The sequence below is a fragment of the Bos indicus x Bos taurus genome, chromosome 3 (genome assembly GCF_003369695.1).
Source record: "Bos indicus x Bos taurus breed Angus x Brahman F1 hybrid chromosome 3, Bos_hybrid_MaternalHap_v2.0, whole genome shotgun sequence".
Classification (NCBI taxonomy): domain Eukaryota; kingdom Metazoa; phylum Chordata; class Mammalia; order Artiodactyla; family Bovidae; genus Bos; species Bos indicus x Bos taurus.
Window position 1 is genome coordinate 102,156,167 of NC_040078.1, and position 12,228 is coordinate 102,168,394.

A 12,228-nucleotide genomic window follows, 5' to 3' on the forward strand; every position below is an offset into this window, starting at 1 on the left:
ACTCAGCAAAGCTCCCTTTGGCAAAGTCTCCTTTAGCTAGGATTGGAACCTCCGCATGTCTCCCCAGGGTGAGAACACAGGGCCCAGGTTGGTGTCTGCAGCCCTTGTAATACAACCATCCCTGTGCATGCTAAGTCCTTTCAGTAGTGTCCAAGTCTTTGCGACCCTATAGACTGTAGCCCACCAGGCTCCTCTGTCCATGGGATTCTCTAGGCAAGAATACTACAGCGGATTGCCATGACCTCTTCCAGGGGATCTTCCCAACACAAGGATAGAACCTGAGCCAGTGTAGGTCTGACCAAACCAATGAGAGGGTCCGTGGAGAAAGGACCCCCAAGCCTTCCAGTTCCAAGGAGGAGGACCCAGGCCTTACCCAGCTGTGCCCACAGTCCCCAGCGGCACCGCTCTAAAGGGGATGGAATTTGCTCAGACTTCTCTCTAGGGGGAACGCAGGCGCAGAAGGCCGGGGGCCTGGCAGGCTAACTCCAGCCCCAGTCCCCCAAGTGCCCCAGGCCTTTCTGGCTTCATTCCAACCTAGCCGAAGGGGACGACATCTACTTCCTCCAAGGGCCCCAGCTGGAGGGCAGCGAGGATGGGGCGGAGCAGGGGGCTCCTTTGCGGAGCCCACTCCCATGGGTTCGTGGGGTTCAATCGTCGGAAAGCTTGGAGCAACTTGTAATTTTATTCCCTGGGAGGAGGAGCCTGAGAAGTCGGCCGGGGGGTGGGGATGAGAATGGGGTGGGGGGGTGGCGTGGGTGGGCAGGGCGGCCAGGGGAGCTGCTCGGAGAGGGGAGGGACTTGGCTAGGTCTCCCAAGCCTTCTTCACTCTCCAAACTTTCACCAAACTCTTGGCCCCCGCCTCCCCGAAACCAAAACACAACAAGCTCTGGAGGAGCGACGAGCAGCTCCGCGGGGCGGGCAGACTCGCGGCGGCACATAGCCTCAAGAGGCTGATGCAACTTTCCCTTTAAGAAAGCCACCTGGGCGCACCGCGGCTCGGACCCAGCTCGCCTGGGCCGGGGGCTGCAGCATGGTAAGGGGTCTATGGGACGGAGGCGCTGCGGCCCGAGCCTCTTTCTGTCCTGCCGTCGGTCTGGGTGTTTGGTGGCTCCACGGGGCTGAGCCCCAGGAAGAGCGACCGAGAGAGCGAGCGAGCGAGCGAGCGAGTGTGTGTGTGTGATCGCGCATGCATGCGGGCATCTGTGGATGAGAGTGGGTGCACGCGTGGGGATGTCTGTCTCGCCGGAAAGGTCGGGTAGGTGCGTGCGTCTGGGTGTCACCGCTGTCACCAAGGAGCTGCAGCGGGCGGAACGGCGGCGCGGGGCGGCGGCGGGGTTGGGGGGTTGGGTGGCTGCTCCTGGAGGAGGGGGAGCTGCGTGCCGATGCCGGTTTGGTCCCGGGCGGCGGGCGCGTGAAAGTGCCGGCAGCTCCGGAACCAGAGCGTCTGTATGAGGCGCCAGAGGGTCTGCGCGCTGGGGCCTGCCGACGCCGGGAACCGGCAGCCCGGGTCTGCGCCCCTCATGCGGGCTCCTTCTCTCCATCTTCTCGCTGGCCGCCGGCCGGCCTGCCTGCCTATCTGGCCCCTCCAGCCGGCCTGCCTCCCTATCTGCTCGCTCACTCGCCGGCCGGGTGCGGGTTCCCGCGCGCCCTAAGGTCCTGGGAAGCCGTGTCAGGGAGTCTCGGTGCCCTCGGACCCTTGTCTGCGGCTCCCGGCTTTGGGAAGGGGTTACGGCCACGATGTTCTCGGGCAGTTGCTCTCCTGGGAAGAATCCGCACCCTCCCCACCCCAACCTTCATTCCGGGTGCGCGTAAGGCGGGCCCAGGCGGCTGCAGGTGAGGGTAGGGGCCTAGCAGCCCGGGGCGCCCACCCCGAACCGGTGCCCCGCACCCCGCAGACAACGGCCGAAGGGAGCAGACCGTGAGGCTGGGGCCGGGAGGGAGGGGGGCTTTCCCGGAGGGCCGGGAGGGGCCCGAGCCGGCCCGGGGGCGGGGCAAGGGGGCGGGGACCTGGGCGCCCCGGTACTTTTCCACCGCAGGGGCCGGGGGGCGGGGTCACCGCCCCCACACCAGCTGAGAGGCCCACACGTGGCGGCTGATGTAACGCCCGCTCCCGACACCTCGCACCGGGATTAAGGCGAGCGCGCCGGCTTCGAGGAATCCGGGCTCTCCAGGCGGTGCTACAGCTTTGAAAGCGACCTCGCCTTTTCCTGCCGCTCAGGGGCCTCTTCTCAGCAGACCCGCGGCTTCTTAAAGGAGCCGCGCCCCCCTTCGGGCTAGATCTCCGCAGGCCACGCCCCCTCGCTGGCCACTCTTAAAGGAGCCGCGTCCCCGTCTGTCTGACAGCTCTCTCATAATGCCTAGGTCTGTTTCTTTGCTGAAACAAGTCTGATGCTGCAGCCGCTAGAAGATAAAGGCTGAGGGGCCTAAGAGTGGAGAAGGAGAGAAGGGCCTGAGAGGTTAAAGAACCCCAAAGTGAGGGAGTGTCAGAAGATTGGAGGGTAGTGGGTGAGGGAGGACTGGTTCTAGGAAGGGACTAATGGGCGACACTGAGCATGCCCAAGTGTTTCCAAGCACCGCAGAGAAAACGCCCCCTTAACTCGGCCTACACTGCGACTGCGGCTCAGTGCCCAGCTCTGAGGATGCAGAAGAATCACCCCTCTGCCCTGGGATTTCTCCAGCTGGTGGGGAAGGCAGATTTGGACACAAGTAACCATGCTGCAACGGCTGCGTGTGAGGAACATGTTGATCAGATGTACATTGCTTGCATTGGGGGTAACCCGGGGCACAGTGGGAAGACTGACTGCAAGTGGAAGAGAAAGGAAGGGTTCTTGGTGGTAATGGCTTTGGAATGGCTTTGAAGAAGGGTGGGGTATATACAGATGGAAATGGGGACAAGGGTGCTCAAGGAAGAGGGAATTGCCTAAGCAAAGGCATGAAGGCAAGAACCCTCTGGGGATGCTGGAGAGTCCCACATGGCCCGCAGGTGGCCATAAGTGGCTGTAGATAGCTGATTTGGGCTCTAGGCAGAACTAAGGGCCGTTCCCCACTCCCACAGCGCCTCCCCTCCCTCCAACACAGTGAATGGGAAATTACGCTTCCTCTTCTTTCTCCTAAACTGTGAGGTTCTTGAAGGCAGGGAAAGAACCTGTCACCTTTCCATTCCCAGCAATGACTTCAAGGCTTGGCCCAGATGGACCCTTAAAATTGATTGACCCGACAGTCCTGTTTAGAGGAGAGGAAGACTGAGCAGTGAGACGGTAAAGATGGACCAGGTCCTATGACTGTCCTTTCCCTATCCTTCCTTGGGTGGCTCACAGGCAACTTGAACCCAGTTCACCCAACCTAGCTCATCCTCTCCCCACTCCAAACCTGCAGCATCTCCAGCATTTCTGTCCCTGGAATGGGCACTGGCTTCTTCCTATTATACCAATAGAAACCAGAGACCCCTCCTTATCCCTCACCCCCAAGTCCAATGCATCACCAAGTCCTACCAAAGTGAGCTATATTTTTCTCAAATCTGTGCACCTCTCCCCACCCTGTCATCACCTTCCTGAGCCAAGCCCCCTCATTCCTGGCCTGGCCTATTCCTCATCAATTTCCGTTCTTCCCCTCTCCCCTCCCTCCAGTCCTTTCTCCATACTAATCTAGGTTGGCGTTTTCAAAATGCACACGCCACCAGTCGCTCCTGCTCACAGTTACAATTCTGATTTAAAGACTTCAGTCCTGTCATTGCCCTCAGGATAAAGATCAAAACAAGGCCCTGTAGACCCTGACCCTCCTTATGCATCTACCTTCATCTTTGGCCACTTTCTCCCTCACTCTGAGCCCCAGGCTCCTGGTCTTTCTCTGTATTATTTCATTTGCTTGAATCGCTCTTCCTCTTCTGTTGCTCACTGTTGCCTAATCATCCCACTCTGACTCTTAAACATCACTTCCTCAGGAAAGTCCTCTGTAACTCTCAGACAAGGCCAGGCCTCACTGGTGTAGACTCTGGTAAAGAGGATCTTTCACTTTTGCACCCTTTATCATAGGCTCTAATTATATGCATTTGAGTCACCAGTTCCACTTGTTTCCACCCAACCTGTAAGCTCCAGGAGGCCAGAGACTGAAGAGTTCATGGTGCCCAGCACAGGTGCCCAGAGCAAGCGTGAAATAAATATTTGTGGGATAAATGAATTGAACTGTGGCCAGCCCTAACTGCCTGCTGAACAATTTAGGCCATATCCTGTTGGCTGTGGAAGACTATTGGAAGGAATCAGGGTTTTAGGACTTTGGGAAGATTAATGGATTGGAGGGGAGGAGAAAGTGGAGGACGTGTAGAATCGAAAATTAAGCAGAAACTTCAGAAGGTACAAAGGAAGTATAATTAGCCCATCTTCCAGATTGAGAAAACCAAGGGTCAAAGAGGTTAAGTAACTTGCTTGAAGTCACATACCTAGTGAGTTGGCAGAGTCAGCTCCTCCTCCCAGGTCCCAGAGTCCAAGCACTTCATCACAAGCTAACCTGACTCTGACCCACATGGCACAGATAGAGAGCTTGTCAATAGTTGCCCATATATGGGTGAGGGGCAGACCTGGTGCCTGGGTAATGTGGATGCCCAACCCCTATCAGAGGGCCTGACCTATCATAAGCTTTCAGGTGGTACTTTTTGAATGGATGGATGGGGCCATTTAACAGAAATAGCAGAAGCAGGAGAAGTAGCAAAGCTTTGCACCCAACTCATTGTCCTGGGAGCCGCTGCCAAGCAGTCTTTTTCCCACTGAGAAAGAGAAGCGCCTTGAACACAAGGGCCATATTCGCATTGCTCAGGGATATCACCCTGTAGCCCAAGTTCCAGGACAGAGTGTCCTCAGTTTACTCATCTGACCAGAAGGCATGATGTCCAACCCATGAGGTGGCTCCGCTTCATTACTATCATCATTGTCATTATTATTTGATAGCCAAAGAGTGACAGCTTTGAAGACAATAAGTCTAGAGTTTATAGCTTGGAGGGATGTGGAGAGTGAGAACAAGAGTGTGATCACATTCCCTCTTCTTCTGACTGACCCCAGAAGACCAAAGCCGTGAGCAGGGACTTCTCTAGAGAGGCAGGAAACCTGGCCTGGGCAACTGAGGGAAATAGTCACAAGTCACACCCTTGCCTGGCCCTGAGGAGGTTGTGCAGGACAACTGGTGACCAGGGGAAGGGCCAAAGGTAACCTAGGGTGGATTTGCATAGGCAAAGAAAAGCTGGTTCCTCCTCTTTTCTAGCTTTCCAATGACTTCCTGGGTCTGCGGGTGAACTCTTAAAGTGGCTGTGGGTGGGGCCAAGTGTCACAGAATAGCCTTTGCGCTACAGTCCACTCCCTGAGAGTACCCAGAGAAGACCCCAGTCCTTCCTGTGACCAGGTCCTATGAAGGGTGAACGTCCCTGTCCATCTCACCATGGGTTTTCCTCCTGTGAGAGCATTCCTTGAGGCTCTCGAAGTTTGATTCCATTCCTGTGGCATGTCAAAAACTACCTCGTCTTGCATCTGCATCCATCCAACATCAAACCTTCAGACACCAGCAGCCGCATGGCCGTGCCTCCTGCCTGTCTGTCTGCTCCCCACCCCCCACCACCAGCCCCACTTGACTCTGAAAGATCTCTTGAGCTGACCTGGCTCCTGATTCCAAGGCCTCAGTGTTATCCATTTCCCTTCAACTCAATTCCACCAACACTTCCTGCAAGCCGAGCTGGGCACAGAGGGGTCAATGAAACACATCCAACCCCTCAGGGAACTGGCCAACCTACAGTTGACAGACATAAGCAAATATGTCTAGAGTGGGTTTATAAGGACACTGGTAGCACAAAACACAAAAGAGGAAGCAATTTGTTCATTCTGGAGTGGAGTGGGGGCCATGTCAGGCAAAGCTACAGAGAAGTGACACTGAAGCAGGGTCCCAAAGGGTTTGTAGAATTTCACCTGGGGAGCAGGAGGCAAGGTGTTCGGCAGGCGCCCGCCTGAGCAAGGGCACGGAGGCGTGCCCGCACATGCTGTGTTTGCTGTGCCCAGAGCTTCTGGTCCAAGTTAGTGATGTAACAACAAGCCCAGATGCCTGGAGCCCAGGCTGAGCGGCACCAGGATAGGGAAGGCCCATCCTGGCCGCGTGGCCAGGGCGCGGTCGGGGAGCATGTGCTGATCCAAGCTGACTCCCCTTCAGGGGAAAGGTTGAGGCCATTCACACAGACAATGAAGGAATTGGACCCTGTCCCAGTTCTGTGTTCATTTTTTATCTTTTATAGAATTGGGCATCTGGAGAGTCAAAAATAGACCTTTGCCCATTGGGACAGGAAGCCTGGAGACCAAGGGATCCAGGGGAAGGGTTGGGAGAAGAGTGAGGTAGGAACTGGATTGAGGGTCATCCAGAAAGGAACAGGACGGGAGGGAAGAGCGGCAGGTGGTCTGGGCCCTGCACTACCTGTTCTGGAGAGCCACACATGTCCTGCCCTGCCTTCCCCGGGCCAGATCCTCACCTCATTCTCTGCTCTCTCCACAGCTCTGGAGGCCTGTACTCTGAAAGGTGCTAGAAACAGAGCCTGTGAGTGTGGTCTGGGAGTCCAGAGCCCCTAACCCACCACCACCATGGTAGGAAAAGGTGCCAAAGGGATGCTGGTGAGTACAGGGACTAGACTGCAGGGAGAGGGTGGGGGTCATGAGCACCGTCCATCCCTTCTGGGGCCTGCTGTCAGCTGCTGGCCTTGACAGGAGGGCCTAGGAGGCTCCATGGGGCCCCAAGTCTGGCACTGCCAGGACTCCTGAGTGGTAGGGCTGTCTCAGGCCCAGGCAGGCAGCCCCTCACCCAGCAGGTTAGATATTGCCGCTGTTTGGAGCCCACAGCAGGCAGATTCTGCTACAGAGCCCAAAAGTCATGCTGGGAGGCAGGAAGCACACTCCCCACCCTCATCACAAGATACCCTGGAAAGCAGGCTGCTGTTGATCCTGCCGGGAGGGCTGTCCTATGGCTGACACCCCAGCACCCCCATCCTGTGCTCTGCCTGCTGTGGAGAGCATTCAGTAGGTACTGATCGAGGAGTCCTCAGAGATGGATGTTTCTAGTCTTCCACTAGAGAAATAGCATAGAGCATTTCATGTTGAATCCTCTTGTGAGGTCTTTCAGGAAACATCCCTCTCCCCTTTCCCCAAGTCACGGCTCTTCACTGCCTGCTGCCTCAGAGCACAGAAGAGGTGGTACGAAGCAGCGGGCAAGAGCAGGGCCAGCTCATGGACGGATGGCTCATGGATGGGCGGAGCAGGCCAGCTCTGGAATCAGAAGCCAGGAAAATACCCCAAGGGCAGTCGTTGTATTCCTTCTCTGGGGATATTGCCTCAAGAACCAGTGAGACTGGGCAGCTGCCCTGGAGGAAGCCAGTGGCTAAACATGGCCCTTCCCTTGGCCCCTCCCTTCCCCACATGGATTCTCCTGTTGCTGTTCTCATTCACTGAAAGACTGATTGACCTAGGGTCTCTTGCTGAGCCCTCCCCAAACAAGCCCTGTCTCTCACCAGGGATTTCTGGGACTCTTAAGTCCCGGGTCCAGAGAAATGCTGTTGGGGAGGGAGTCAAACAGTTGTGCTCCAGGCTCAGGACCCTCTCTCCTGCCTGGTCCTGCACTTCCAGCATCCAGCCCCTTAGGCCCGATCTGGTCTGGCCCACTCCTGATTGGAACAAGTCTGAATGAACTAGGCTTCTCAAAGTATTCCTGAGCCAGCCTGAACTCTTGAGTGCTCAGACGTGGGCAGAGATGGAGGGCTCAAGACCCTCATACTTGCTAGGGGGGAGTAGATGCCATGATAGGATCAAGACGGGCTTCCTTCTTGCCAAAAGTGTTGGAATCTCCATGGGCCTGTAGCAGAAAGTGGAGTGCGGCTCTGCCCCTCCCTCCATGGAGATTCTGAGTCCCGTGAAACTTAAGAAACCCTCTGAGTACTCCCTGGCTGCTCTGCTTTCTTTGGAGTGACCCTGAAAGGACTGGGGCAGGCAGGCAGGGGTGATGGGGGACCCACGTGGGCAGCACAGGGAGCCTGAATCCCAAGGTCCCAGAACCCCTGCTGGGGCTGAGCTTCCCAGACCCCAGGCTCTGCCGGCCAGCCTGTCTGTAGAAGGGAATGCTGCCTTGGGACGCCCGTTCCCAGCACCAGGATGTGCCTAAAGATAGCCAGAGCTTAGTTTCCTTCGTGCCCTTTGACCTTTGACATCTGCCCGCCGCTGCTGCGTCTGAGGCTCCATAGCAGGTCCCCTGGGCACCCCTAGTGGTTGCTCGAGATTCTATTCCTGCTTCTTTCTCAGTTCTGCTTATGACCCTGGGCTACACTATTCTCAGGACTCAGTTGGAACCAGTGCTGCCTCCGTGTAGCGCTTGTCTCTGAGGAGCGCCATCCCTCTTAGCTAACCTGGGCAGCTGTACCCGGACTTCATTAGCTGCCCGTGGTCCCCTAAGGGCAGATCATGAAGGATGCTCCTTCTCTAGAGGCCACGGTGGGGCAGAACAGAGGGAGCTGAGGGCCATGCGTGTGAACCAGGGGCACTTGGACCCTCCCAGGTCCATGACTTCTGTTGCCATTTGTGCCCTGGTATGAGGGAGTAGGCAGCTGGCCCTGGCCACGAGGTCCTCACTTCCATCGCCCTTTGCCCCAGGCTTGGGTGTGAAGACATGGCCCCCTGGGTCTGCTCAGGGTCTACCCTATGTCATCCTTGGAGCCTCTGCTGGACTCTCCATGCGGCAGGTGCCCCGTGGAGCGCAAGCCACTTCTCAGCACGTGCCCAGGCCCACATGCCTGCTGCACGTGTGCCTCACCCCCACTCCCAGCCCAGATGGTCTCTGCCAGGCCAGCTCAGCTGCCTCCCTCACGCCTCAGCAGCTCCTAGGACAGGGCCATGCAGGAACCCAGCTGGCCGGGGTGCCTCCAAGCCTGGGAGCAGCTGGGATGCTTGGGGGCACCAGGGGTGGGGGTGGGGGTGGTTCCTTTCATGGAGACCTAGTGCCTCTATTTATACACATGTAGGGCTGGGTTGCCTGGGGCTCAGAGGACAGGAAGCTGGTAGTGAGGAGCCCAAGACAGGAGAGCCCCAGTGGCTCAGCTTTAATCCCACGGTCTCACACAAAGTCCCACTCAGTCCCTTCCCCTGTGCCTGCTCCCCACTCATACAGCATTGGGCAGATAGGCCTTGGTGAGCCTCACTGGTCTCTCCCCACATCTCTGCTGCATTGGGTGGCTCTGCTACTGGGAAGCCTCATGATGAATAAGAGCAGAGTCACCCAGGCTAGGGCTCCAGGTGCCAGAGCATCTAAATCATCCTAGAGGGCTTTGAAAGCTCCACAGGCCGCCTGGGGCTGCCCCACCCTGACCTGTTCTGTTGTGCTTTGACAAGAGTGTTTAGATACTTCTTGTCTGCAGCAGCCATCTCAGAGCCTGGTACACAGTGGATGCTCACCCAGCCCGGGTCCTGGCATGTGGCAAGTGCTCAACCAGTGTGGACTTGACACATCCTGGGAGCTCAGCAAGCACAGGGTTTGGCATATACCGGGCCCTCCCTTGGTAGAAGGCTTGTCACTTACCAGGCATTCTCCTAGCATGAGTCTCGGCATGTGACAAGTGCTCAACCAGTATGACGTGGCACACATTGGGCACTCACCTAGCACAGTGCCAAGTGCACAATATATGCTCACCTTGCTCAGGGCTGACTATATCCCGGGTCCTCACCTGGCCCAGAATTTGGCGTACATGGGGCACTCATCTAGTGCAGGACCCAGCAGACACCAGGGCTCCCAGGCATGGGGCTGGCACACAGCGGGTGCTCTCCCAGCACTGGACCTGGCACACGCTGGGTGCCTTCCTAGTGCGGTTTGACACACAGTAGGTCTTCTCCTATCTCAGGCACCAACACACAGTGTGCACTCTCTTTACATGACAAGGACTAGCACAGAGGAGGTGCTGTCCTAGCCAGGGCAGCCTGCACAATGACTGGTGATCCTAGATTCACAGCTGCAGCCTCCCCAGTGAAATGGACAACATCTAGATCCAGAGGAAAAGCCTCAACCTTCTCAGGCTTCCTCTCTGGACTGGTACCTGCCCTCCATTCCGCTTGGCCTCCCTCCCAACCCTGGCCCGCCTGGAGCCCGCCGACTTAGCTCTGTGGCCTCCCCTCCCCTCACACAGCTTCCCGGAGGCCCCAACACCCCAGCACTTTGCAGTCCTGCCTCAGCAGGACCTTCCCTCGGAGTCACAGGTCGCAAACAAAGCCCCTCAACTCCTTGACCCTCTGGAGGAATGCCCACTCTTATTAAGAAAAGTCAGAGGCGGGCTTGGGGGAGCCGGCCTCCCTGAGTGGGGCTAGAGCAGCTGGATCCCACTAATGAGGCCTCATTACGGCCAGGACCCAGCTGGGCTGCTGCCGCCTGCTGTCCCCATGGCCAGAGCCAGAGAAAGCTGTCCAGCCAGGGCTGCCTGTTCTGGGCACCCGGCCCAGGCCAGGGCAGCCAAAGCCCAGAGCCCACCCTGGGTGGAAGTGAGCATTTGGGCATCATGGATGACTGGGCCTTCCTGGAACCAGTGGCCTAGCCAGGGGCTTGGCCCTCAGTCTGGACTCGCAGGAAGTCAGCGGAAGTCAGCAGAGCGTGTCTGGGGACCCGGCTGCATGAGGCTGGCCTGGAAGCAGCTCAGTCGCTAGGGTCTGAGGCCGTTCTCTTGGGAGACTTGCTTGAGCCAAGGTTACTCCCCATCTTCTCTCCCAAAATGGGCATAGTAGCATACCCACCTCAAGGGGCTGTTGGGAGGATTAAATGAGTTAATATATATTCATATGAAGTGTTTAGGACAGCGTCTGGCTCACAGTAAGCACTTAATATATATCATCTATTGCTATTATTAATAATGCTCACTAGCTTCAAAGATGGGTAGATATGATCCCCATTTTAGAGATAAAGAAACTAAGACCAGACAAGTAAAGTAACTTGCCTAAGGAGATACATAGAGGGAGGTCCACCAGAGCTGGGGTTTGAACCCAGGCCTGTCTGACTAAAGACTTTGCCTTTTAAAAAATAATGATGTTGGGACTTCCCTGGTAGTCCAGGGGCTAGGAATCCACTTTGCAGTGCAGGGGACATGGGTTCGATGCCACTGGTCAGAGAACTAAGATCCCACATGCCACGGAGCAACTAAACTGTCACACCACAACTGCTGACCCCGCATGCCACAACTAGAGAGCCTGTGCGCTGCAACTTAGACCCAACGCAGCCCAATAAATATTTTTAAAATAATAATAACAACAAATTTTAAAATAGTGTCATCCTGCCATGTTCCCATTGGAGTCAGCACACTTACCAAACTCACAGGGAAGATGTCCTTTACATCAGAATTCATGCCTGATCTTAGGTTACTAAGATCCTACTTTGTACCAGACCCTTTGCCCACCCATCAGTTTCCAGAAACTGGAAGCTATGTCTCCCCAGCACCAGAACACTCGTGCCCACCTTCCTGGTTGCTGTTTTGTGGTGTCTCCGCACCCACTGGAGACTGACCAGTGAGTGTGGCCTCAGAGAAGAGGGATTGGAGGGTCTGAGTGACATTCTACCCAGACCACTCAGCACTCTTTTCCAGAGGGACCGCCTCAGGTTCTAAGTGACCCAGTGCTAATTGTCAAGGATCCGTGTTCTGCAGCCACCCTCTTGGGTAATACCATCTTTCTTCAGACAGGTGACAGTGCAGTTCACCAGGCCACAACTTTTTTGCAGAGTCAGTCACATTCTTCTGTGAGGACACACTCACAGAAGTGTGAGTGTCACAGAAGCTGATCCGTGTCTGGATCAGCAAAGCCATCTTGGCTGGGTGGGGATCCCCAAGTCCTGGGGGGGTTGCTCCAGGGCCTATCACCCCTCAGTCCACAGCACCCTGTGAAGTCTGAGATGCTCTGGTAGTGCCCTGTGGCTATGTCCTCTTCTCCCTGCCCCTTCACCATCTCTAGTGCCCAGTGGTACCCAACCTCATTACCAGGAGCCCACCAAGTGCCAGGTCCGTGTGCTCAGAAGCATCTGGGCCCCAGACCCCACTCTAGAACGCGAATGAGCTGCCTTCTCTCTCTCTGCTGCACCCGCTCTGCCTCACTCTGTGGTTGTGAGTGTGTGTATGTGTTTTTTGTTCCAATAACTTGCTGGGAACAAGGGAGAAACACAACAAGCCCCACGCCTCACTCTAGCTGTGGAGCATCC

At 56.4% G+C, this 12,228-nt stretch overlaps 1 protein-coding gene across 4 annotated transcripts in view; it reads left to right on the forward strand.

Annotated features, from left to right (window-relative positions):
* Positions 1-742: 742 nt before the first annotated feature.
* SLC6A9 (solute carrier family 6 member 9) overlaps positions 743-12,228 on the forward strand; it is a 31,692-nt gene continuing 20,206 nt past the window's right edge. For 2 of the 4 annotated variants that reach the window (XM_027537487.1, XM_027537490.1), the window contains exons 1-2: positions 1,156-1,255; positions 6,520-6,635. In XM_027537487.1, coding sequence (XP_027393288.1) covers positions 6,606-6,635 — 30 coding nt within the window. In that variant the 5' untranslated portion in view covers positions 1,156-1,255; positions 6,520-6,605. Of the gene's footprint in view, positions 1,034-1,155; positions 1,256-6,519; positions 6,636-12,228 lie in introns of those variants that run through there. The other 2 variants (XM_027537486.1, XM_027537489.1) reach the window with 2 other exon arrangements.